The sequence below is a fragment of the Panthera leo genome, chromosome E2 (assembly GCF_018350215.1).
Source record: "Panthera leo isolate Ple1 chromosome E2, P.leo_Ple1_pat1.1, whole genome shotgun sequence".
NCBI lineage: Eukaryota > Metazoa > Chordata > Mammalia > Carnivora > Felidae > Panthera > Panthera leo.
In genome coordinates this window covers 37789374-37812698 of record NC_056693.1, presented here as the reverse complement: position 1 = coordinate 37812698, position 23325 = coordinate 37789374, and the positions used below count along the sequence as shown (strand labels likewise).

Genomic DNA, 23325 nt, shown 5'->3' with positions numbered 1-23325 from the left:
GATTCATATTTGAGACATAATATTCTTCACAGTAACCCAACAAACACCAAATATATGGTATATACCAGATCATGCAATAAATGCTGGGCAGTTTACAGTATCAGTTTTCTTCTCTAATAAAGTGTGTTGTTTTGTGTGCATGCATGTATGAACGCATGTCTATGTATTAAGGCATAATTGTTATTGTAAGCTGGTACTGAATGTTCATTTAAACTGAATATTGGATACATCTATGTATCAGTCCCTCTGAAAGTGTGTCTCCTTAATTAAGATTTGAATATATAAGGGATTTAAACTCAACTGCATTGTAAAAGTAACTTCAAGAAATTCAGTTCCAATAATCTTGAATCAATCCTATTTGAAATAATTAGAAGGAAAAGAAAAACCACTGAGGATTTGGTAATAGAGGCATAATGCAATTTTGTTGGCAAAGTAAAATGAGAGATTTTTGCAAAGACTTACTTAGATTATCGAAGAGGACATGGGAGTTATAAACTCAACACAAAATTTTATTTCCTTATCTGTTACAGTTGGTAGAAAGAGGAGATGGGTGAGAAGGCTAGAAAGATGTATTTAGGACCGTACAAAGAGAAAGTCATTATTTGGGTCATAAATTGAGCAAAAGTGATACACAAATCTAAAACAAAACAAACAGAAAACCACATATGCATGTACACATGTGTACAACAACAAAACGAAAAGAATGTAGACAACAGAAGAAAACAAATTTGTAAGCCTGCACAATTAAAAGTAGGTAATAGTTACAATCAGATACCACCTCACACTGGTTAGAGTGGCTAAAATTACCAGCTCAGGAAACAACAGATGCTGGCGAGGATATGGAGAAATGGGAACCCTCTTACACTGTTGGTGGGAATGCAAACTAGTGCAGCTGCTCTGGAAAACAGTGTGGAGGTTCCTCAAAAACTAAAGATAGAACTACCCTACAACCCAGCAATAGCACTACTAGGAATTTATCCAAAGGTTATAGGAGGGCTGATGCATAGGGACACATAGACCCCAATGTTTATAGCAGCACTTCCAACAATAGCCAAATTATGGAAAGAGCCTAAATGCCCATCAACTGATGAATGGATAAAGAAGATGTGATTTGTATGTACAATGGATTACTACTTGGCAATGAGAAGGAATGAAATCATGCTATTTGCAGCAACGTGGAAGGAACTGCAAGGTATTATGCCTTGTGATATCAATCAGTCAGAGAAGGACAGATATATGTTGTCACTCATGTGGATTTGAGAAACTTAACAGAAGACCATGGGGGAAGGGAAGGGAGAAAAATAGTTACAAACGGAGAGGGAGGGAGGCAAACCATGAGACTCGTAAACACAGAGAACAATCTGAGGGTTGAAGGTGGGTGTGGGGATGGGGGAGAGGGGAAAATGGGTGATGGGCATTGAGGAGGGCACTTGGGATGAGCCCTGGGTGTTGTATGTAAGCAATGAACCACAGGAATCTACCCCCAAAAACCAAAAGCACACTTTACACACTGTGTTAGCGAATTTGACAATAAATTATGTTAAAAAAATAAAAAACAAAAACAAAAAGTAGGTAATAATTTATAGCAGATATTGAGAAAAATGGACAATAGCTCATTCTCATTAGTATTTACTTTTCACTTATAAATGGACATAGATGTCTTCACTTAGAATGGGACTATCAAAGTTTTACACTTAATAAAAATATAGAATGCAAGAACTTCAAAAGTTAGTTCTCACCTCAATGGTTTGAAAACTTTTTCCTAGGAGATCATAATTTTACAAGCATAAATTACTTAGTTTTAAGGACCTCAACCCTTGATCGGAGTAAACAGATAATGAAGGTTAATGCAGACAGACAGGAAAAGGGTGGAGTGGAGTACCTGCCACATGTTTAGGCAGGACTCTGTAATTTCTAGGTTCATGTAAGATGCATCTAATAAATAAGAGGACTACACATTTTCTGCCCCTTTGGAGAGTGTCTGAAAATGGTGTAGCCAGGTAGCCTGCTTTCTAGCAGGTGGAAAAACAGACAGGGTCAGTGATGACTTGAGCCAAAGTCACCCTTTGGAGTTATTTTCTCCGGAGAGTTTAAGCCATTTCAAAATGTCTAAGTCCACAACTCCATCAGCAGAGAACATTTCTCTCCCTTTACCGCGAACGCTCCTATTTAGGTAATAGAAAAGTAGAACTTACAAACTTTGTTTATTTGATACTAAAGCCTCCATCTGATTTAAGTTCTATTTAATTCTAAACTATTCTGTAAATATGCCAGATTTTTAAGGAGTAAAACAGAGTGTCTCCTCTTTATAGTCTGCCTTGCTGAAATTTTCACAGTCGTACAATAAAAAATTATGAAAGTTCTGGTGGTCAACTCCTCCCTCGATACATTCTAGAAGGCAGAAATTTCTTGGTGTGTATTGGAGGGAGTCAAAAGACTGAACCAACAATCAGTGCTGTTGCCCTGATAGTGAAAGGGTAACACATAAAAATAATATCGTCAAGAGAATCACCTAACAAAAATATCCCCAGTAGCATTTCTCCCATGCTGGTATCCACTGGTTTATTATATCCTAAGTTGCTCCTATTTAATAACCTATTGATTGGTAGACCATCCACTAGCAATTTAGAAATTATGTCATCAATGGGCATAATAGACCTCAAAAAGTTTTATATTTAGTCACTAGGCAGCCTAAGTCTGCTCCTGAAATTATTTACCAAGACTTCCTTAAACCTTCTTATCAGTTTTGTTTTACATTTCCCAACTTGCTATATTTTTCTATCACATATTCAGTTCACATCTTCCTATTTTATAAACTTCCACTGTTCCTCTCATCCCTATTCAATTATAAATTCTCTTACTTTGCATTCCCCTGTTGACTGTAATTTACTGCTCATGGCTTCCACCCTTCTACTTGCAGAAGGCTCAAGAATTATTTATTGAGACCCACCAGTATATCTAAATTTGTCAAATCATTTTTTTCTCTCTTATAGTCTGAAAAGGAGAGGCTGTTTATTTCAATCGATGTCTGCAAAAACAGCTCATGGAAACTAGTTAGAAGCAAATTCCCAAGTAACTTAGACTTGGCAGGATTCCATTACCTTTGATTATAAAAGGGCAAAATTAATGGGCAATTCATGAGGCTCTGTGACAGAGAGGTGACAGGAATCACTACGATTCAAATGGTAGAAGTCAAGGAGTTGTTTACACTAGGTGCCATTTCACTTTTTTCTTCCATGGTACGTGAAAACAGTCTGACTTTTGTGGCCAATTCAAACAGGCTTTTCCTTCCAGACCACTTTGTCATATCTCTTGTGTTTAGAAAATTAATCTTTAATGAATGCTAATCAAGTTTCTAATTATAATATCTTTATATTTAATGTTTGTGTATCAGATGAAAGGCAAACATTTTGGGGCCAGTCACAAAGGACATGAATTATTTCCTCAGAAGCTTATCTAATTAATTTTATTGCTCTATAGTATCTTTAAAATTTGAATTGCCATCATTTCATTAATTTAGATAAAAGTGAATCTTCAGCATTTAAATATGACACTTGCAATAATTTCAATCACGCATGTTCATCTAATGTAGATAGTGGAAACACATTTTGGGAATATTTTGGGGACGTGAGGCACTAGTTTTCTTATTTTATTTTATTGTGTTTCTTCCTATTTTAACAGTTTCAAGAAATAATCAGTAAATTTCTGGGACAGCCATATACTTAGAAAAACAAAATAAACCAATGGTAACTTTGCTTGCCTCTCTGCTTTATGGTAACATTTTAAAATTGTAAATTTCATCAAGAAATAGTTCAACGGCTTCACACTAATCACATGATACAGCTCATACTCATCAACATATACCAGAAGACTTCCTGATATGGCCTGAATTCTGTGTCCTGGCATCACCACCAGCTACTTCTCTGGATGCACTCAAAATTTGGGCTACTGATGTACTGGTGATGGCATGGTCTCTAGGCTTCTGGGCCTTTTCATATGTGGCTAATTCTATCTAAAATATCTGTACATCTTTGTTTACCTAGGGTACATCTACTCATTTAAAGCTAATTCAAAGTTTATTTCCTTGTTTAAATCGTTCCTATAACTATAGCACAAGGTCTCTGCCTCCTGTGTTCTTCTGCAGCATTTTGTAAAGGAATATTTTGTAGAATAGATGAAGGTATAAAACCATTATAATGTATCTCCTAGATTACTGTGGTCTCCTTGATTGTAAGAGCTTTGTCTTAGTAACTGGCAAAAGAGAGGACACTATTGGATAGCTAAAGAGAAGAAAATGAAAGAATAAATGAATGACTGACAAAAGGGTGTTATCGAAAATCTCAGGAGGGAGTTATGAGCTTTTTAAGCCTCTTCAAGTTTATATGTTATGTTGAAGAATAAATTCAAAGAAGCAGCTAAAAACAACTGAATTATTTTCATTTATGTTTGCTTTCTAGGACAGGAGCAGGTTTGTGATAGTATCATCCTATTTAGTCACAAATATCCTAGCTTTTGAGAAAATGGAATATAGGGGCTTATATGGTGGTCCACAAAAAGATATATCTCGGTCCTAACCCCAGGAACCTATGAATGTGCTATTTGGAAAAAGGGGATTTGGAGATGTGATGAAGTTATAGATTTTAAGATGAGATCATCCTTAATTAGCTGGGTAGGCCCTAAATATAGTAATAAGTGTTCTTATTAGAGACAGAAAAGTAGAAAACATGGCATGATAAAAAATAGCCCTGTGAACATCGAGGCAGACATTGGAGTTCTTCAACTACAGCCGAAGAATGCCATGGCTGATCTGTCTCCAGCAAGTAGCAACAACTTCCAGTATCTTGAGATAATCATTGGGCTTGATCTTTTCCACATTCCTTTACAAATGACATCCATTCTTCCTGAAAGATTCAGAGCTCTCTGCTTTATGTTTCATCTTCCTGCCCATCCCAAGACAAAATGATTCAGCCATGGCTTGCCAAGTGACACTCTGCTTTAGGAGTGGAGTGCCCTGTGTGGGTGGAGTATGGTAGAGAAGAGTAATAGCCTTCAGTCTTCTTGGTTCATTTCTCTCAGCATGAAATTTCCCCTCATGAGACTTGGCCAGGAAGATCAGGGCCCAGGATTCTCAATGACATTGTTTCAAATGTGTAAGTGTGTCCCATGAGTAGGGACTTGGTGGAAAAAGGCAGCCCCCAACCAGCAATTGCCCCAAACTTAGTGTAAGCAACAGGTATATGAGCAGGATAAGAAACACTAATGTCCTGGGTATATATCCCTTGACTAGTAGCTTGGGGGAGAAGGACCCCTGTGTTCTTGGTTGTGTTTGTCCAGAGTAGATTTCTCATCTTCCTGAACTACAAGGGTAAGAGGAGTAAGCAGGTATTGGTTCAAATGCCACAGGATTCTCTTACCAACATTTCTGTTTTCTTGAATAAGTATTTTTACTTGTTGTATGCACTTAGGATGGTTAAGCATCCAACTTGATTTCAGGTCAGGACATGATCCCAGGATCATGGGATCAAGCCAAACATTGGGCTCTGCACTGAGCCTGTAGCTTGGTTAAGATTCTCTCTCTTTAAATTAAAAAAATAAATATATGGGGGCACTCGGGTGGGTACCATTCATGGGTTCAAGCTTTGAGTCAGTCTCTGTGGTGAAAACTCAGAGCCTGGAGCCTACTTCAGATCCTGTGTCTCCCTCTCTTTCTGCCCCTCCCCCACTCATACTCTGTCTATCAAAAATAAAGAAAAAAATTTAAATTAAATGTATGTTTTTTTATTTTTTTATTTTTTACCAGTTTTTATGGGCAATGGGATAGCGGTATTCCTCAAGTAAAACAGTAAAAAACAAAAAACAAAAAACAAACAGAAACAACCTGAATTGTATGTTTAAAAGACTTTTGGGAAGAGATGTAGTTTGGTGTGAATCTTAAAGGATAACAAGGAATTCCACAGTTATGAAGAGAAGAGATATTATTTTGTTAGTGCTTACATAATAGGTAATGGACAGTTAACCCTAAGTCTACAGAAATTCTAAACATCCAGTAGCATATCATTTTTCAGTGCCGGGGGGGTACAGTTTAGATTTTCTTTTAATAAGGTATACTGTAAACTACAAAGTCAAAAGCAAACACCTAAAAATATATTGAATTCAACTATATAATAAAACATGAATGTAGTGAATTTGGGAGAAGAGAACATCGGCTTTAGCATAATTATCCTTTGCCAAAATTCTGAGAGGAAAAAAATCTGTGTATGCATGTTTGCCTGTTAGGTGTGTGTGTGCAGTCTAAGAGAGAAAACAGAGTATCGGTTGGTAGACTTGACCAATCAGCCATTGCCCATGAACCTGACTCAAGGTTAACATTTCCTCACTTTCCAAGAAGCAAAATCATACTAAAAGGAATCAGATAGTTTTTCCTTATACTTAAGTTTCCCAAGACTGTGCACTTATATTTCAGTCTATTCTGTATGTGCTATTTATTAAACATATATGGATCACTCATTGTTAGGTCAAGAGAGGTAGATGACAAAAATCCAATAGAAGTCTCTTGTCATCATTTATATACACAAGAGTTGGTCTCTGATGGGGAACAGAGAAAATGAATGTTGTGTAAGTAAATAACTGATCAATAGTTCATAAAGTTGGGATCCAGAGAATTACAAAATAAAATTAATCAGTTTAAGGGGTTCAACTTGGGTGCAATAGCACCTTGAACAAAAATACGGAATTTAAACTGTTCCGACTCTCAGGGAGGTTTGAAAATTATTATACAAGTCTGAGAATGTTCATGATAGATCCCTTTTGGTATGTGGTATTTGTACTCAACCTTCAAATAGTGGTCACTCATGAGATAAAGATTTAGAATAAGCCTGTAAGTATTCTTGAAGAAATAGCAGTGATTAGTTACCTTGATATACTTTGTTTTTGAAGTTCATCAGTACTATACTATGCAAAGGTTTCATGTTTGGGAGACCACAACTACATCTTCGAGTTAAGTTTTAACTGAATAATCTTGGTAAAAGCTTATTATCCTTTGAAGGGCAGTGTCCCATCAAAGTATGGGAATATCATTGAATTTAATGTAACTCCTACTTAGATTCGATACAGTTAAAATTTACTTAGGACTGAAGAGATCTACTTATGCGAAAGATCTCTTATTGCATATACTAAACAGTATGCATGGTACTGATCATGCTGACAATTACAAAGCGCAAAGGCTAAAATGCCCTTGACTACGTGCCTAATAGTATCTGAGCACTTCCTGTTTTCTCTTATTTCTAACAATTCAGAAAATAAAGTGTTCAGTTTTTCAGTTTTGATTTTATCAGGAATAAAAGAAAGTTAAGTAATTTTTTCAGGATCATGTAGGTGGTACAAGGCAAAGCTGGGGCCCCACACGTTGCTGTGTAGTACAAACACTATATGCCCTTTTCTCTCTAGCAGCTGCTATCTAGCTCACGGTCCAGCTAGAAGAGAGGTGGTGTATTTCAAATACCTTACACCTTATTTATTCACCTTACATAAGGTGACAAAACATAAAATGTAAGTTCCTTGCCTTAGGGTCATGTAATGTTTTTAAAAAAACTTCTCTTTCCATTCAAACTAGAGAGATCCATAGTTCCTCTCTCAATGAACCAATTCATTCATTAGACCTAAAATAGGAAAAGAAAAGGGATTCATCAGGTGAGACATTTAAGGCCATTGGCTTGATTTTGGGGAATGAGGTTATGTTCCATGACTGAGGCGGTGGGGATTCCACAGGATAATATTCATCCATCCACAGTTAATCAAATTAGAATATTGGAGAGTAGCCATCCTAGTTAACTAAATTCAAATCTTGTAACACTGCCAGTGGGTTTAACCAACTATAAATTTGTAACATGGCTATGATTATTGGTTGTGTGCTTTACAAGTATTTTCATAATAGAAGTATTTTCTTATTTCACACACAAAAAAGAGTGAAGGTTTTAGAGATCTGAATTTAATCAATTATCACCAAGAAGGCTTTGAAGTATCAAATCCAAGTCTGTTTCATATTCAAAAGCCTTACATGTCCCCCCTCTTGCCTTACATATAAATAGTGCCATAGAAACACAAATACTTGGCCATCACCAATGCATTCTGTATAATTTACAAGAGATCAAAATATTATTACATGGTACAAACTGTATGGCATTTATTACAAGTGAAAAATCATCACATGGCCGAAGTCAGCAATATATTAGACCAGATTTCTGTGCATATGTGTGTGCGTATGTAACTTTTTAAATTTAAGGACTGAGGATTAAGGATTATGTATTAAATTCTCTGCTGTTGGAATTGACCTGAAAAGATTACAAGATTATTATCTGTTTACACTGATGAAAATCTTTATGAAAATGACAATATTAAAATGACTTAGCCTTAGCTTATCCAAAAAGATCCCAAGGTCAGTTTTTAATAAAAAAAATTCATAAAAAGTAAGCTTCCCCATCTTTAATGTTATCTTGTTTACCATTGTTAAAGACATTCTCTTAACAATTGACTTGGTTCTGGCCTTTTCCTGGGTTTTTGATTTTCACCTTTAGTATATAGCCAGTCAAATATGGTAATAGCACAAAAATGGCTTGTGTTCTACCCAGGAGAAACAAAGAGATAAATCTTTGTTCCACACAGCGCTTTTTTTCTTTTGTATAATGGATTTTATCATTAACATAAAGCTTTCTTCATCAAGGAAACCTCTTTTAAGTTTTTCAGACATGGTCATTGTAAAGCGAAGCTCCAGCAAATGGTGTTTGAAGTAATAATTTCTCCTTTTTTTAAGCAGTCAAGCACGTGCTATTTTTCCTTATTGAATGGTCAGATTCCATAATCACTATGTTGAAAACACCCTAATTAAGGGAAGTAGAAACAGACACACATGCTTTCAAGAAGAAAGTTGAGTTGCACGGTAAAAATGAAATACCCTCAATGCTGATGTTATTTTTTCCTTCCCATAGGGAACCACAGTCAGATATCACGAGTGCCTGTTGCTATTAAAGTGCTGGATGTCAATGACAACGCCCCTGAATTCGCATCCGAATATGAGGCATTTTTATGTGAAAATGGAAAACCCGGCCAAGTAAATATCTCCATGTTGTTAATGCTGAATATGTTTGTATACAACTGTCTCATATTTAATTAACCTGCATTATAGTGAGCATCTCATCATTTATGGTTTTCAAAGTCACAGGCAGGAAACACCCAAATGGGAACAGAAAAGGAGCATTCTTCTTTCTCAGATGTTTGTTAAATCTCCCTACTTATGACCACATTGGCTCCTGAAGTCGAACAACCTACTGGGCCATGAACCCAGAGCCAAACAACCATCTTAAAATATCTCAGGCTAAGATCTTAGAGAGGTGGGGACAGAATTTTAACCTTCCAATGACAGGAAGCAGGAGAAAAAGTTCATGGGGAGGGCCTTTCAGTTTCATATCAATCATAGGAATACTACTTAAGGGTGAAACCCAGCAAGACCAGTTGTAGAAAGCTAATTTTGAAATCTATAAATAGTGTAGATTTATTTAGATCAACATAGGATGAACTATATGTTTTAGACATGCAAGGAAAGCAACTGAATATTTTGTGGATTAATCAAAACTTTTTTTTTTAAACCTGTCTTCTGTAGCAGAGATAGGGACAATGGAGACAGACAAAAACAGAGAGGAAGGAAAAAAAAAAGGGAAGGAGGGAGGGAGGGAAGGAGGGAGGAAGAGTGAACAACACAAAGAGAAACAAAACCTGCTCTACTCTGAATGTCAAAATGGAAATAGTCTATGTAAAGTTCTAAAAAACACAAATGTAATAGATTTATTTTAACAAGGTGCCAAAGTACTGTATGTTTAAGAAATTTATCGTTTTTCAACTTCCTAATTTATTTCTGGATGGTGACATTTTAATTTAAATAAACAGCAGCTGACAGCATGACACTGGAGTTGTTAATCCAACTATTCTTGTGCCTCATGTGGGTGTTAGGAATTAAACTTACTATTTGCCGAGTAGCTTACCTGACAAGAGTTAGATATTTTTTTCCACCTAAAGAGAGGACTAACACTGTAGCCCTATACTTTTATTTCATTATTTCACAATGCTCCTGTACAATAGGGGACATTTTCCCCTCGACTACTCTCATGTATCTGAAGGATTAGCCTCATTTCCATCTCCCAAAAAGAGACACAAATACATGCGTGCACACACACACCAAGTACAGCTAAAATTCTAGCAATAAAACTGATTAATTTCAAACATCTACGGGTCATAAATATGGTTATCAAAATATTCATTTTTAGCAGCGATACACTTTTTTAAAAATATTCTAACATTAACTTAAATGTTTCCTAATTTCATCATGTGGAATTGCCCTTTAGCCTATCTTTTGAACATTTTCATCTGTTATCATTTGAAGGTGGAATGTGTGTGTGTGTGTGTCTGTGTATACACGGACACACACACACACACACATATATATACACACACATATATATAGTAGTAAATATCATTTAGCTAAGTTAGGATTGAGCTGGCAAAGAAAGTTTGATCAAAATTTATGCAGGTTAGTTTCAAGGATATGGTTGTGTGGGCCAGATCGTTGCTGGGGTAATATAGCCAATCACAGACTTCTACACCAGACATTGTTGATCACACAGAATGTATCTAATGCTTTAGAATTTAATTAAAACCCCATTTTCATGCAAAACTCACCACACAAGTTCAGAGAGTCAATGGCATTGAGATTTCAAAAATTCCACATTGGCTTCACTTGTGATACTGACCTTTGGACCTCTAGGAATCTGGAGATTTATCCTATGGATTTTGACTATTTCTAAGGTTTTAAAGATTCCTCAGCAGTTTTTATACTCAGGAAAAAAAATGCATTGTTTCATCATCTTTCCTATGCAAGATCAAAATAAAAAAAAGTTGATTCTTTGTTTTATGATTTTTGCATATCAAAATGAATGACTCATTCTGTGAAGAAATGCTTATGTTGTGTATCTGTCCACTGCCACTAAATTATCCTCAAGTGAACGTGTTTAGGTACGTTTATTAGAGTTCATATTAACATGAAGAAATCAGATTTTTGACTGTTCACCTAAGTTTTGGACATAGGACTGGTCGATACACATGAAGTTGTACAAACAACTCCTGAATTCCTTGAATCCTCTGTGCTAGTCCCAACTCATGTAATTCATTACACCATTAGTAGGCCACTTTTAATGGCTCAAGTATCTTATTTTTATAGTTAACATTTTCCAAAATTAATTGTTATCAACATAAATTTGTTACCAACATAAACACTAGTGTGTTTATGTAACTTCAACATACACATTTTCAGTCATTTCTCATAATGCTACACAACCTCTGACTTTGAAATCAGAATATTCATTATGAGGTGATAACACACTCATGAAAAACAAATGCCAATAGCTGAATGAGCACTAAATTCATAGTTCTATCAATATTTTCAACCATTAATGTCTGCTTTACAACAGCCTGAGAAAAAGGAATGTGGAGGACTCTGAAATGTCTGGTTTGTCCGGAAGGTATGGACTTAAGGCTAAAATCAAAGAGGATCTACTTCCTGGGAAATGAGGCAGCTGGGGATCATTGGGAATAATTAAGAGCAAGCCACTGCAACACTCAGTCTGTAAAAACCTCCTGGACTGAGAGAGCCTCTACAAAGAGGTTTTTAAAACATCTCACAAAATGAGAACCAGTATCAACAAAACACAGACAACTCTACTGTACTTGACCACTCTTTTCCACTAATTGGACTCCTTAAAGAATAAAAAAAAAAAAAAAAAAAAAAAAAAAAAAGACTAAATAAAAACTTTCACCAAGGAAGGAGGGACAACACTTTCCTCCTCTCTGGAAGTACATCTCCAATACATGATACATCTATGCTGAAACTGTTATAGGTTCTTTGAAAGTAGAATTGGAAATCATGTCTGCTTCTAAAACCTTTTCATTATTATTAACTGACAGATGACATTTTCTTCAATTTATTTCCTAAAGAGAGGAACCACCACCCATAACAGGAAAAGTCCATAGTCCATATTATACAAAATCATGGTGCATCCCTTTTCATTAGAATCATCTGAAATAATTGCTCCATTAGATAATTAATTAAGTATTTTCTGTTGCTCATTACTTCTATTTTAGAAAAATTTCCCCAATAGTTCTAGGTAATTTATCTCAAGTCACAAGTTTTAAGATGACAAATATGTATCCTTAGTCTCCAACTCAATCATATCACGATACAATCATTTACAAATTACTTGGCTCTCAGTTTAACAGTAAGAATAAAAAAGATTCCTTCCACTGACTCCTCTCTAATGGCCAAAACAGAAATGATGGTATGGTTTAAAGAGTTCAAAATTAGAAAATATATAACTGATAGTTCATGTGTATAATAGGATGATGGTAGGTTTGGGTCAGTCAGTAAATACTTATTAAACAGACAGAAACTATGTACCAGGACTTGGTGAGGTACTGGGGATTTAGTGGCAAACAATGCCCTAAACAACAGTCTTTTTCCCTTCTAGAGTTTTCTCTCTGGCAAACACGTAATAAAATTAGAAATGATAGAATTGCAAGAACATACCTCAAATCCTCTGGGCAGAAAGGAGGCTGAAGAGCTGAAGGGAAATGAAGCTATCTTACTGAAAAGACCTCTTAATATAGGACCTGTTCCACCAGAGACAGGAAACATCTATCAAGAGCTGAAAAGGAGTCAGCTGGGGATAAACCAGGTTCTCTCTGAAGAGAATGGTAATCTGGCTGGACGGGTGGAGGAACAGGTAACAGCTGTGGAGAAACCAGTATCTTCCTTCATTATGCTTGACAACAGCACACTCAGAACCAAACATGAAAAGAGAAATAGAGAGCTTTAGTGACCAGTGTTGGCTAGAGGGCCTTCCATAACTCTGTTCTACATCCTATCCCCTTGATAGGGTCTTTCTAGGATTTTATTTCAGATGCTAACCCCTTGCTTATCATACATACATAATTAGGATAATTTGCTCCAGATGGTTCATTGATGCAAGGACTACATTGAAAATGTTGTATTTCCAGGTATGAGTCAAGGTCTCTTATTTAGTCCCAGAGAATATTTTACTGTTTGAGGACTAGATGACAGACTGCTTCAGTTCTTTTTTCCTTCAGGGAGGAGCTTCCCTTTTTACTGTAAATAAATCTAGTGGCATATAATTAAAGCTTCATCACCCTCTATAGAAGCTGAGGCAAGCTATTTGGCATCAATTATGTCTGGGATGAAAAAAATGCTTTGGTTTACTTCTTCTAATCCCCTTTGTCTCTGACCAATACTGTAGCAATATGAAGTTGGCTTATCCTAGGAATGTCATAGGTCAAAAAATAAATAAATAAAAACCACAAAGAAAGGAAGAAAATAATATCCTATATTTCTAGATTTGTATCTAGCTAATGCTTTGCATGTAATGAATATTCACGAAATTTTAGAATCATAGTTCTAATTCATTTCATTCAGCAGTGACAAATATTTCAATAACTAGCTTCTCAGATATTACCATGGAAACACTTGTTTTACTCACACAGTGCACAAACTAACCTCTTCAAATGAAAAATCACTTATTTATTTATTTACTGAACAACATTTTGTATTGCATCTACAAGATACTCTTGTAATATGACCCAGGGAAACAATGTAAAAAGGGCAAAAAAAGAATGTCCTGTCTAATGGAACTTAATGAGGAAGAGGACTTATTAAAAAAAAAAGTGGAATGAATACATAATATAATTTCAATTTTGAAAACTGGATTGAAGGAAACATTGGCACAACTAGGCAGAGGGGAAAAAAGAAAAAGCAGACCCTACTTTATATAGTGTTGTCAGAGAAAGTTACTTTTTAAGTGAGTATCCTTTAAGCTGAATCTGAAAAAAAAAAAAAAATTAGAAAGGGCTAGACATTCAAGCAGTGGAAGCAAGAGACTTCTAGCCAGCACGATAAGCTTGGGCAAAGACCCTCAAGGGAGAAAGACCTTGGTTTGTTTGAAGAATTGAAGACCTCTGTGGCTAAGTGTAAGATTAAGAAGAATGTAATAAGCAACACTGAAACTGGACAAAACGCATTTTGAATAAAATGTACACACACATGCACAACACACACACACATGCATACATGCAATTAAGCAGGAAGAACATTTAATAGGCTGTAATTGCAAAAGATGTTGGTAAAAGATATTTATTAAACATAAACTATATACCAGGACTTGGTGAGGTACTTGGTGATCTAAGGTGGTAGCAGTTGAGATGCAGACAAGGAATTGTGAAAGCCGCATGCTTTCATGAATACCGTAATATAGACAGACATCCAACATACAATCAAAATCACTACTTCGGAGATTCGTGTTGGCAGCCACATTTTACTGATAAGGAGGCTGAGGCTGAAAAAGGGTGAGGGGCTTCCCCAAGGCCATGAAAAGTGGCATACATGGGTTTCAAGGTCTGTTCTTGAAGCGTCCAAAGTCCTTGCACTTTCTATGATCTTGCAGTGCTTCCCAAGGAAGCGGACTTTGAGATTCCATTGCCTGTGCAACAAACTTCTTAGAAATAAGATTGTGGTCAAGAGTGAGCATTTTTCAAAAGCGAAAAATGTCAACTCCTGTGACCCATAAGACACATTATCCAAAAAGCATTCCACAAAATCTTAAGAAAGAAAGCTTAGGGAGAAAAGTAAAAATAATTATCTGTTGATAAACACCAGAAATGAGTGTGTTTGCTACTTTATTTATTTCTTTTAAAAATTTCTGTTGGCTTTTTTCTAATAAATATAAAACAGTGAGTCAAAAATATGGCATTTTATAACACTCATGAAACAATAAATTTAGGAGATTTAATTTTAACTTCCCTGCCAGCAGGCATTTTTCAGGATCTATCTGCATGCACAAGAGGGAGACAGGATTGATTTTAAAACAGATGAAATTGATAGCCTCAACAAAATGCATACAGTACTATTTTCATTTTGGGGGGTGTAGCTAGGAGATGGTAAATTAATAGAATCCGTAAAACAATATTTGAAGAAATCATACTTAACAAAATATATTTCAAAACCATCATTAACAGAAGTATGACTTTTCGAGCTCACTTTTGACAGAGGGGAGCACATAAGTAAAAAATACAGTGGAAGGATTTGAAACCAGAATAATCTTAGTGTGAATCACAGCTCTGCCGTTTACTAATTTTGTGACCTTCAGTCTTAACCTCTACTAAACTCCGATATTTCAGAAATATCTAGTGCAATATCAAGTGCTTAATAAATAATTATAATTATTATTAGTATATATTTTAACTAATGTCATAGTCTAAAAAGCAAAATATAGGATTAAATCATTAGGATTGCTTTATTTTGTTGTTAGAGCTACATGACTTTGATTTGGAGCAAAACATTATAAATAGTCCCTTAATGGGTCCCTATAACAGAAGACAATCTAGTTCCCTGTATTGGAATAACTCCTCCTCTGGTAATTTCCAAGTATTTTATTCATTCAGGGTAAAGGAAAGGCTTGTACTTTATTCCTCCTCATTTAAATGTGTGGGGCCAATATCATTATTTTTCAAATATACTGGGATCAACCTGCAGGACACATTCAATCTCCATCTTTTTTGGAGTCATGTTTTCAGCCAACATACACATTGGCTGAACCTCTTGTGCGATCCCCAATTCCATATTCTAGCACCTCACCTAAATGAGATTGATGATCCACAGAGAACATGCTGTCAGGGATTGTTTGAGAATCTTGGCCTATTTCATACAAATATATTTTGTTTTGTTTTCAACCTATAAGTTACTGAGTAAGAATTTAGGACTGAAGCAAGGTGGGCACATGTGTATGCTTCTTTCCATTTGTTCTTAGAAGCCAAGTTGATACCCTTTTGAAGAAAGTAAAATTGACACTGGATAGTAAAAGGCCTTAGGCCTAGGCTTTGTGCTAGTGGGTAGTATGTGGTACCACGAGGAGCTGACATTTTGTTGGAAGGGCAGAGACATGGTAACCACCAAGCTAGATAGACACAATGCCTCCACACAGAGGTGGAAGTCTCCCAGGCCTTTAAGATTCAGTAGGAATTTTGGAGGACAGCATTTCTCAAAGAGTGCCTGAGAAAAACTTGTAGGGCATAGCACATTACCTATATGGTGTGGCGTTTGTGGTGTGTGTGTGTGTGTGTGCGTGTGTGTGTGGTTTACTTAATAAGGTCATGGAGCACTGACACTGAATTAAACCAAGTTCAACAACATTCCTTTCTTCTTCTTTTGTTTAACTCTAAGATTCCCTTACATTTATAAATACATATGAATCATGACAAGGCTATATGGTCTTTGCCATTTAGCAAACATAGCTGATTATAAAATCTTTCAAATTTCCTTCAGAGAAAACTATACAACTAGTGGTAAAGGGAACCCAGTCAGGAAACAAACCTGCTCCAGGAGGATAAATAATGCCACACAGGTTCAGCTTAGGAAGTGATGCTTGCAATGCCAAGGAGGCATCAGGAAGTATTCCTGTGGAGTAGTATCATGGAAGATGGAGAGAAGAGATTGAAAAGGGACCTGAGACTTCTCAGCTATGTTAGAAACTTTGGGGTTTACCCTGCTAATGAGGTTTTCAAAGCAGAGCAAGTGATGGAATATTTTGTTAGTATTAATTCAGAGGTGCACAAAATACACATGAAATATGCAGAGTCTAGGAAAAAAGGTATGAGACACTGGAAACTCCAAACTTTGTATAAACATACTATTCAGAAGTCCTTGCTTTGTATCATTTTATTTCAACTTGGTTTCAGGAAGGGAAAGGGGAGTGAAGGAAACAGAAATGGAGGAAAATATCGAAAGTTTCGCAAATGGGTTTATAAAGGTACAGCCCCCAAATGTTGACCCAGAGGACTGACGACTTCACTTAGTGTTTAAAAGAGACATAGAAAATCAAATCTATATCCTCCTGTTGTATTTTCCATAGGTCAGACTTCCAAGGTATATGTTCTGAACAGTAACCTAATGGTTTTTAAAGACAAAGACACACACACACACACACACACTGGCATGGCAAAACACTCTAGATAGGAGAAGTCTTGGTAGAGATTGGATTACCATGCAAATTATAAAACAAATATCCAGTAACTATCCATTAAATATCTATGAACAGTGCTTATATTTGAACCTTATTATATACAGTTTTGAAATTATGGAGGATAATTGGGTCATTGTGCGGATTTTAATATAATTTCCCAAATTCCAATATTTCCTCTTTTTTCAATTTATCATCGTTGTTATAACTTGATTTCTCTTGTGTGCATAATTTTTATTTCCAAGGACCTGTCTTTTAGGGGCTGGTTTTTAAGCTATTTTGTTTTCTTTCAGTTATAAAAAACATTGATACTCTGATAAAAGCTATGGACTTTCCCCTCCTTTATGTGCATATATAAGTAATTTCATTCAACTTTACTTTCAAGTTGAGAAGATTGAAGCATGTGATGCTTATTCATGGTTCATCCTTTCCTTTCCCAAGTTTAAAACTCATGCTCTAATAAACAGAAGTTAGTATTTCAGGAAAGCTAATAGGCAGAGGAATGAATAGAAAACCAAAAATGATGCTGTGCTTTCCGCAGCACCTTTGATTTCGTCCCATTCAACTCACTTTCCATCACCTTCCAATTCACACCACCACAGAAAGACTTGCCAAGAAAAAAGAAAATTAAGTTTTGCCTGACAAAGTGACAGTGTGCTGTGATGGTAGATAGTATCTTTGCTATCAATGTTGAGTGTTCCTGGAACATAGATGTATATTCCAGAAGCTTTTGAAAGCATTCCAAAAGATGCAAGAGAATGCAATCCTCTCTCATCTTGTCCACACTTACAAGGAACTATGATTTCTAAGTCTTCATTTTGTTGTGTGATGTGTCAGAATAAAAGGGGACCTTTATCTCAGTAAAGCAAAGTACCTGAGCAATGAGAACAAGAATGGATGAGTGCATCCTATGCACTCTCCAAAATATCGAAGGCGTAAGCCCCAACTTAACTGAAATACATGTGCAAAATGTATGAATGTCAACAAGATTTTGAGGCAGCCTGATGTATTGGAGCAGGAAGACACAAGTGGTTTGTTATCAGATATATCTGGGATCAAATATTATATATCACATCTTTGATGTACTAGGGTTCCAATACATTTCTTCATACATACTTCTCAAGGTTATGTGAGAATTAGTGATGAGGCTAAAATATGCTGACATCATCCGTTCATTCATTCATTTTTTCATTTAGGCAATATGTATTAAATAGTTATCATGTGGTGTTCTTACAACAGTGAAGGGGATAAAAATCCAACTCATTGTATATAATCATGCTTGGTACCTAAGAACAAATCAATGAATAATATCTATAGAATCTTATATTGCATTTCTAATAGATCCCTTGACAGTTTTATGGTTGCAAACAGATCAGATCATCCAAAATGTATCTGTTGGATGCTTGCTTTTCAAAAATTAATAATGACAGTGATACCTCACTGTCATTCAATATTTTTGAAGTAAGGTAAAATAGTCTTACATAAAGTTTAATCAACTCTGCTAATAAAAACAATATAAGTTGGGTTAAGTGTTGATAAACAACAAATTGTTTTTTAATAAAACAGAAATATGATATGGCCCCATAATTCCCAAAATTTTTCTTTTTTTAGTTTCATTTCTTAGAAAGGTTATTTCATTTCAAATTAGTAATCTCAAGAAATAGAACAAAGTCTGCTCCCATAGAATTCCAAGTATGGCCTTGAAATTCATCTCCTTATCCCAACATTCCAGATATACTTTGTTTTTCTAATAAATCTGTCTATCTATTTATCTATCCATCTCCTATATATAGATATTACCTATCTACCTATATACATCTATATAGATATATAAAATTTCGGCTTCCTTTAAAATTAATCCACAATAAGTCATCAAACATTAGATTTTTTTCAATTGCATCTTTACTGGTAGAAAGGAAAAATATTTAAACCGAATGTTATATATGTACTCCTAAAAATCTGTGACATCTCCAGAAATTTTCAATTATCTAAAAGGTAATTGACATCATAGTAGCACACTGGGGGAACGTGTGTGGTTTTCATTCTCCAGCTAGTCAGTGTGCCTATAAAATCTGCTTATGTGGAGTTGCACTGCCTTGAATAAATCTGTTCTTTTCTTTCTATTGTTTAAAGCTGAGTGTATTCAGATGTTATTACATCAGTGAAAATTTCAGCCTTTTAGATAGGGGTATCTTAACGCATTTTAATAGTATAAAGTCCTTCAAGTGATTTACCGGGTGTCTACTTTTAGAGAAAATGTCTAGACAGTAGCTATCTACATTAAGATAAAATGAAGTGTCAAAAATGGTTTAAACCAAATTCTTAAGTGTAGTCAGTTCATGGGATATTTGGAAGTTGATTTAAAGATTCACCATTTCTGGGGCACTTGGGTGGCTCAGTCCACTGAGCATCTGACTTTTGATTTCAGCTAAGGTCATGATTCCAGGTCATAGGATTGAGACCCTGTCTGGCTCTGCCTGAGCATGGGGCCTGCTTAAGATTCTCTCTCTCTCTCTCTCTCTCTCTGCCCCTCTCCCCTGCTTTGTGCTTTCTCTCTCGCTCTCAAATGAAATTTAAAAATAAAAAATATAAAGATTCACCATTTCATCACTATTTCCCCAACATATCAAGCACTGAGCTTGATGTTAGCTTAATAATACAAACTCCCCTAGGGGCGCCTGGATGGCTTGATCGGTTAAGCGTCCAACTTCGGCTCAGGTCATGATCTAATGGTCCGTGAGTTCGAGCCCCACGTCGGGCTCTGTGCTGACAGCTCAGAGCCTGGAGCCTGTTTCGGATTCTGTGTCTCCCTCTCTGTCTGCCCCTCCCCTGTTCATGCTCTGTCTCTGTCTCAAAAATAAATAAATGTTAAAAAAAAAAAATAATTATACAAACTCCCCTAATGAGTAATAATAAGAGAATTGTAAACACCAATCTTCTCCCTTGGCTGAAAACAGTCCATCTCAGACTTAAGCATGCATCAGAATCACCTGGAAGACTGTTTAAAATGCCTCACCCCAAGCCTTTCTGGTTCAGTAGGCTCAAGAAATTGTATGTCTAGTTTCTGGCTTAAATACATCGTGGAAAAAAACATATTCATTGCAGGTATAATGTTTAGACCAAACTTCTGAGATACGGCATGACAGGTAATTATATTCCTTTACTTCAGGTAAGCTAAATTATTGCATCTTTTATTTTGGTCGTGGCGGCTTAACTAATGAAATAACTCATGTAGATCTACTTGCCAGCATGTATGAGTCTTTTTCATGCAGATTACTTAGAAATATTAGGAAGGGTATTATTACAGGAGCTCTATCCACTAACTACACTACAGAATGCATTTAGTCGTGAATGATTTTCACCACAGGATATCAAAAAGTCTTTTCATTTGCTCTTCTTCACTTATGCTCACACACGTTAAAAGTTAGTTTTTCAACTGGTGCACCTGGACATAGGAATACTTTTGAAACAAAATTGGGTAAATGGAGAAGGGAATACTACCTATGCTCACGGATAACTTTCCCCCTCACTGTTCTTTATAACTGCTTAGAAGAAGGTTCTTGTCAAATTCTTCCCTTAAATATGTGTACATGTAGGCTAGTCATAAAAGACTTACTTGTGTTCCCCAGATTTTCCCCTTGGATTTCTATTCTTTCATTTTTTATAAAACTGGAGGCTCAGGGCATCTCTCTGCACTTAAATGTCAGGGAAAACATGCTAGGTGTTCAAATAGAGTGAATATAATTATATTCCCATCTAATCTGATGAGGTTAGGGAACTGTTGTGGTAACATCAAAGCCATTACATTTATCATGGGGCTATGTCATGAATAAATGGTACTGACCCTAATAAAAAAAATGATAATGACAATAAGGATGATGACTGACATTCACTGAACAGTTACTAGGAACCAGATACTATATTAAGAGATTCACATGAATTTATATCAATTGCCAAAACAGCCCTATGAGAAAGGCACTTGTTATTTGTCATTTTAGAATACATGGAAACTGAGTTTCAGAAAGACTAAAGTAACTCCCTCAGTGTCACAATGACGAGAAGGTAAAACTATGGCTTCTATCAAGGCTGCTCAATTTCAGAGTCCATCACTTTGATGACTACCTCACTGTCTTAATCCTGAGTTATATTTTGTGCTATTTTTTTGTTATCTTATTACTCAAACTAAGTACACTGATAAGACATTTTACAAGATCCTTAACAAAAGTAAAACCCCTACCAGGTAAGAATATGTCCCATTTTTAAAATGGAGAAATGAAAGCTGAGAGGGGTTATTTCCTTTATGTCTTAACCTTAACGTACTGTTCATCATATAGTATGCACAAAAGCCATAGATGCTCACAGTTGTGGTTCTCACACTCATTTAGGCGATAAGTCACTAGGCAAGGATATCCTTTTCTCAGAAAGAAATGATCCATTTTTTCATCTATAATGAAATTGGTAAAGTTGAATGGGACCTAAATTCAAACAAACCTAATATATTAGGCATCATCATTATATTCTCTAAATTTCACAAACCTTACAGCATTTCCCTGTTAATTCTTCTTATGGTAAATCTGATGTCGCCTTGACTGTCATGCTTTACAGGCATTTTTTTTTTTTTTGTAGAAATTATGTCGTAGTTATTTACAATGGTAGTGTAAGCTATCATTTTTACTACATTAACTACTGCCCGGTGTTTCATATTGAAGTGATTAATATCACAGAATCATTAATATGAATTATTAAGCTGATTCTCTGACATCCTAAGAAACAACTTAGCACTAAGTTAATGCAGCTTTGCAAATGAAATAAGCACATTCAACCGGCACCAATTCCAAGTGTGTGTATCTATCCAAACAGCTCTGCACAGTGGTAATTCTCCTAATCCCTATAATTTATTCATCTCAGGATACACTCCAAAGCATTGTTTGCATGTGTTATCCACTAGCTTTAAAAACAGTATTCATTATTGGGAGGGAACAGATGCGACTCTTCAGAAAGGTTTGTTGCAGTGATGTTTGTGCCGAGGAACATTCTATTTGGCAAACATATGTAACCTGATAAGCAAAATAAAAGAGGAGTTTTGAGGATTCAAGATTTAAGTTCTTTACTTCCACGATCCTCCCAAGAGCCATACTACAATCACTGTAACAATTCCAAATCTCATTCTAGATGCCCGTGTATATTCAAATTGGAAAGAAACCTGTAATTACCCAGTGGAATTTTCAAATAACCTTAAATTTGCTACTTTGAGCCACAGACACCAAATGGACACAAATGAACATTAATGTTCATCAATTTATCAAAGCTAAGGTTTTAAAGTGATAAATGTTTCTCCTTGTTCTTGGCACAAACCATCCACAGCAACTCAGAAAAGTGAAAAAAAATCGTTGGACCAAATATCAGTCAACTAAAGAGATGTCACTCAGCTTTTAAAGGCAGTATAAGCCCTTTGATGTCATCAAAAATGCTGACGTCGAGTTTTATGTTACAGGTCATTCAAACAGTGAGTGCCATGGACAAAGATGATCCCAAAAATGGACATTATTTCTTATACAGTCTTCTTCCAGAAATGGTCAACAATCCGAATTTTACCATCAAGAAAAATGAAGGTAAATCTATTAGCCTTATGAAACAGGGTGGAACATAAATTGGAAAATAGGATGTGATTTCATAATTTGACTGAAAATATCAATAAAATAATTTTTGCTCACCCATGAGCAATTGAAACTTAGCTTATCAGCCTAATGGCTTGGTAATTACATCACTTCCTCCTTCCAATATTGAAACAATAGATAAGAAAGCTGTTAATGTGAAAGTTAATTTTATCCCAGGGAATACCTCAATCACCTTACTTTGAAGAATGAACAGTAAGATTTAACCCCTGGGAAAGTTCCAGGAATTTTGAGATACTGAGATATCTGTTAGAGAAGGAACTGGCTTATACTTCACAGTTGCTAAGTTTTAATTGAATGTTTACCAAGTCTTTAGGGAAAGCCTATCCTAATTTTGCCTGGTTTGTGGGTACACATTAGAGGTATTTGTTTAAGCCTGTACTAACTTTGATAATAGCAATTGGATCAGGAAATCCTTCTTGAAGGACACTCCTTATCAGTATTATTGTGGAGGTAATATAAACTGATTTTATTGTTAAGTCTTTCACTCATGGAGAACATTTAATCCATTTCATTATTTCTTG

At 35.7% G+C, this 23325-nt stretch overlaps 1 protein-coding gene across 3 annotated transcripts in view; it reads left to right on the top strand.

Annotated features, from left to right (window-relative positions):
* Window positions 1-23325, top strand: part of CDH8 (cadherin 8) — a 412814-nt gene that overhangs the window by 336979 nt on the left and 52510 nt on the right. For all 3 annotated transcript variants that reach the window (XM_042918476.1, XM_042918478.1, XM_042918477.1), the window contains exons 9-10: window positions 8985-9106; window positions 22621-22738. In XM_042918476.1, coding sequence (XP_042774410.1) covers window positions 8985-9106; window positions 22621-22738 — 240 coding nt within the window. The remainder of the gene's footprint in view (window positions 1-8984; window positions 9107-22620; window positions 22739-23325) is intronic.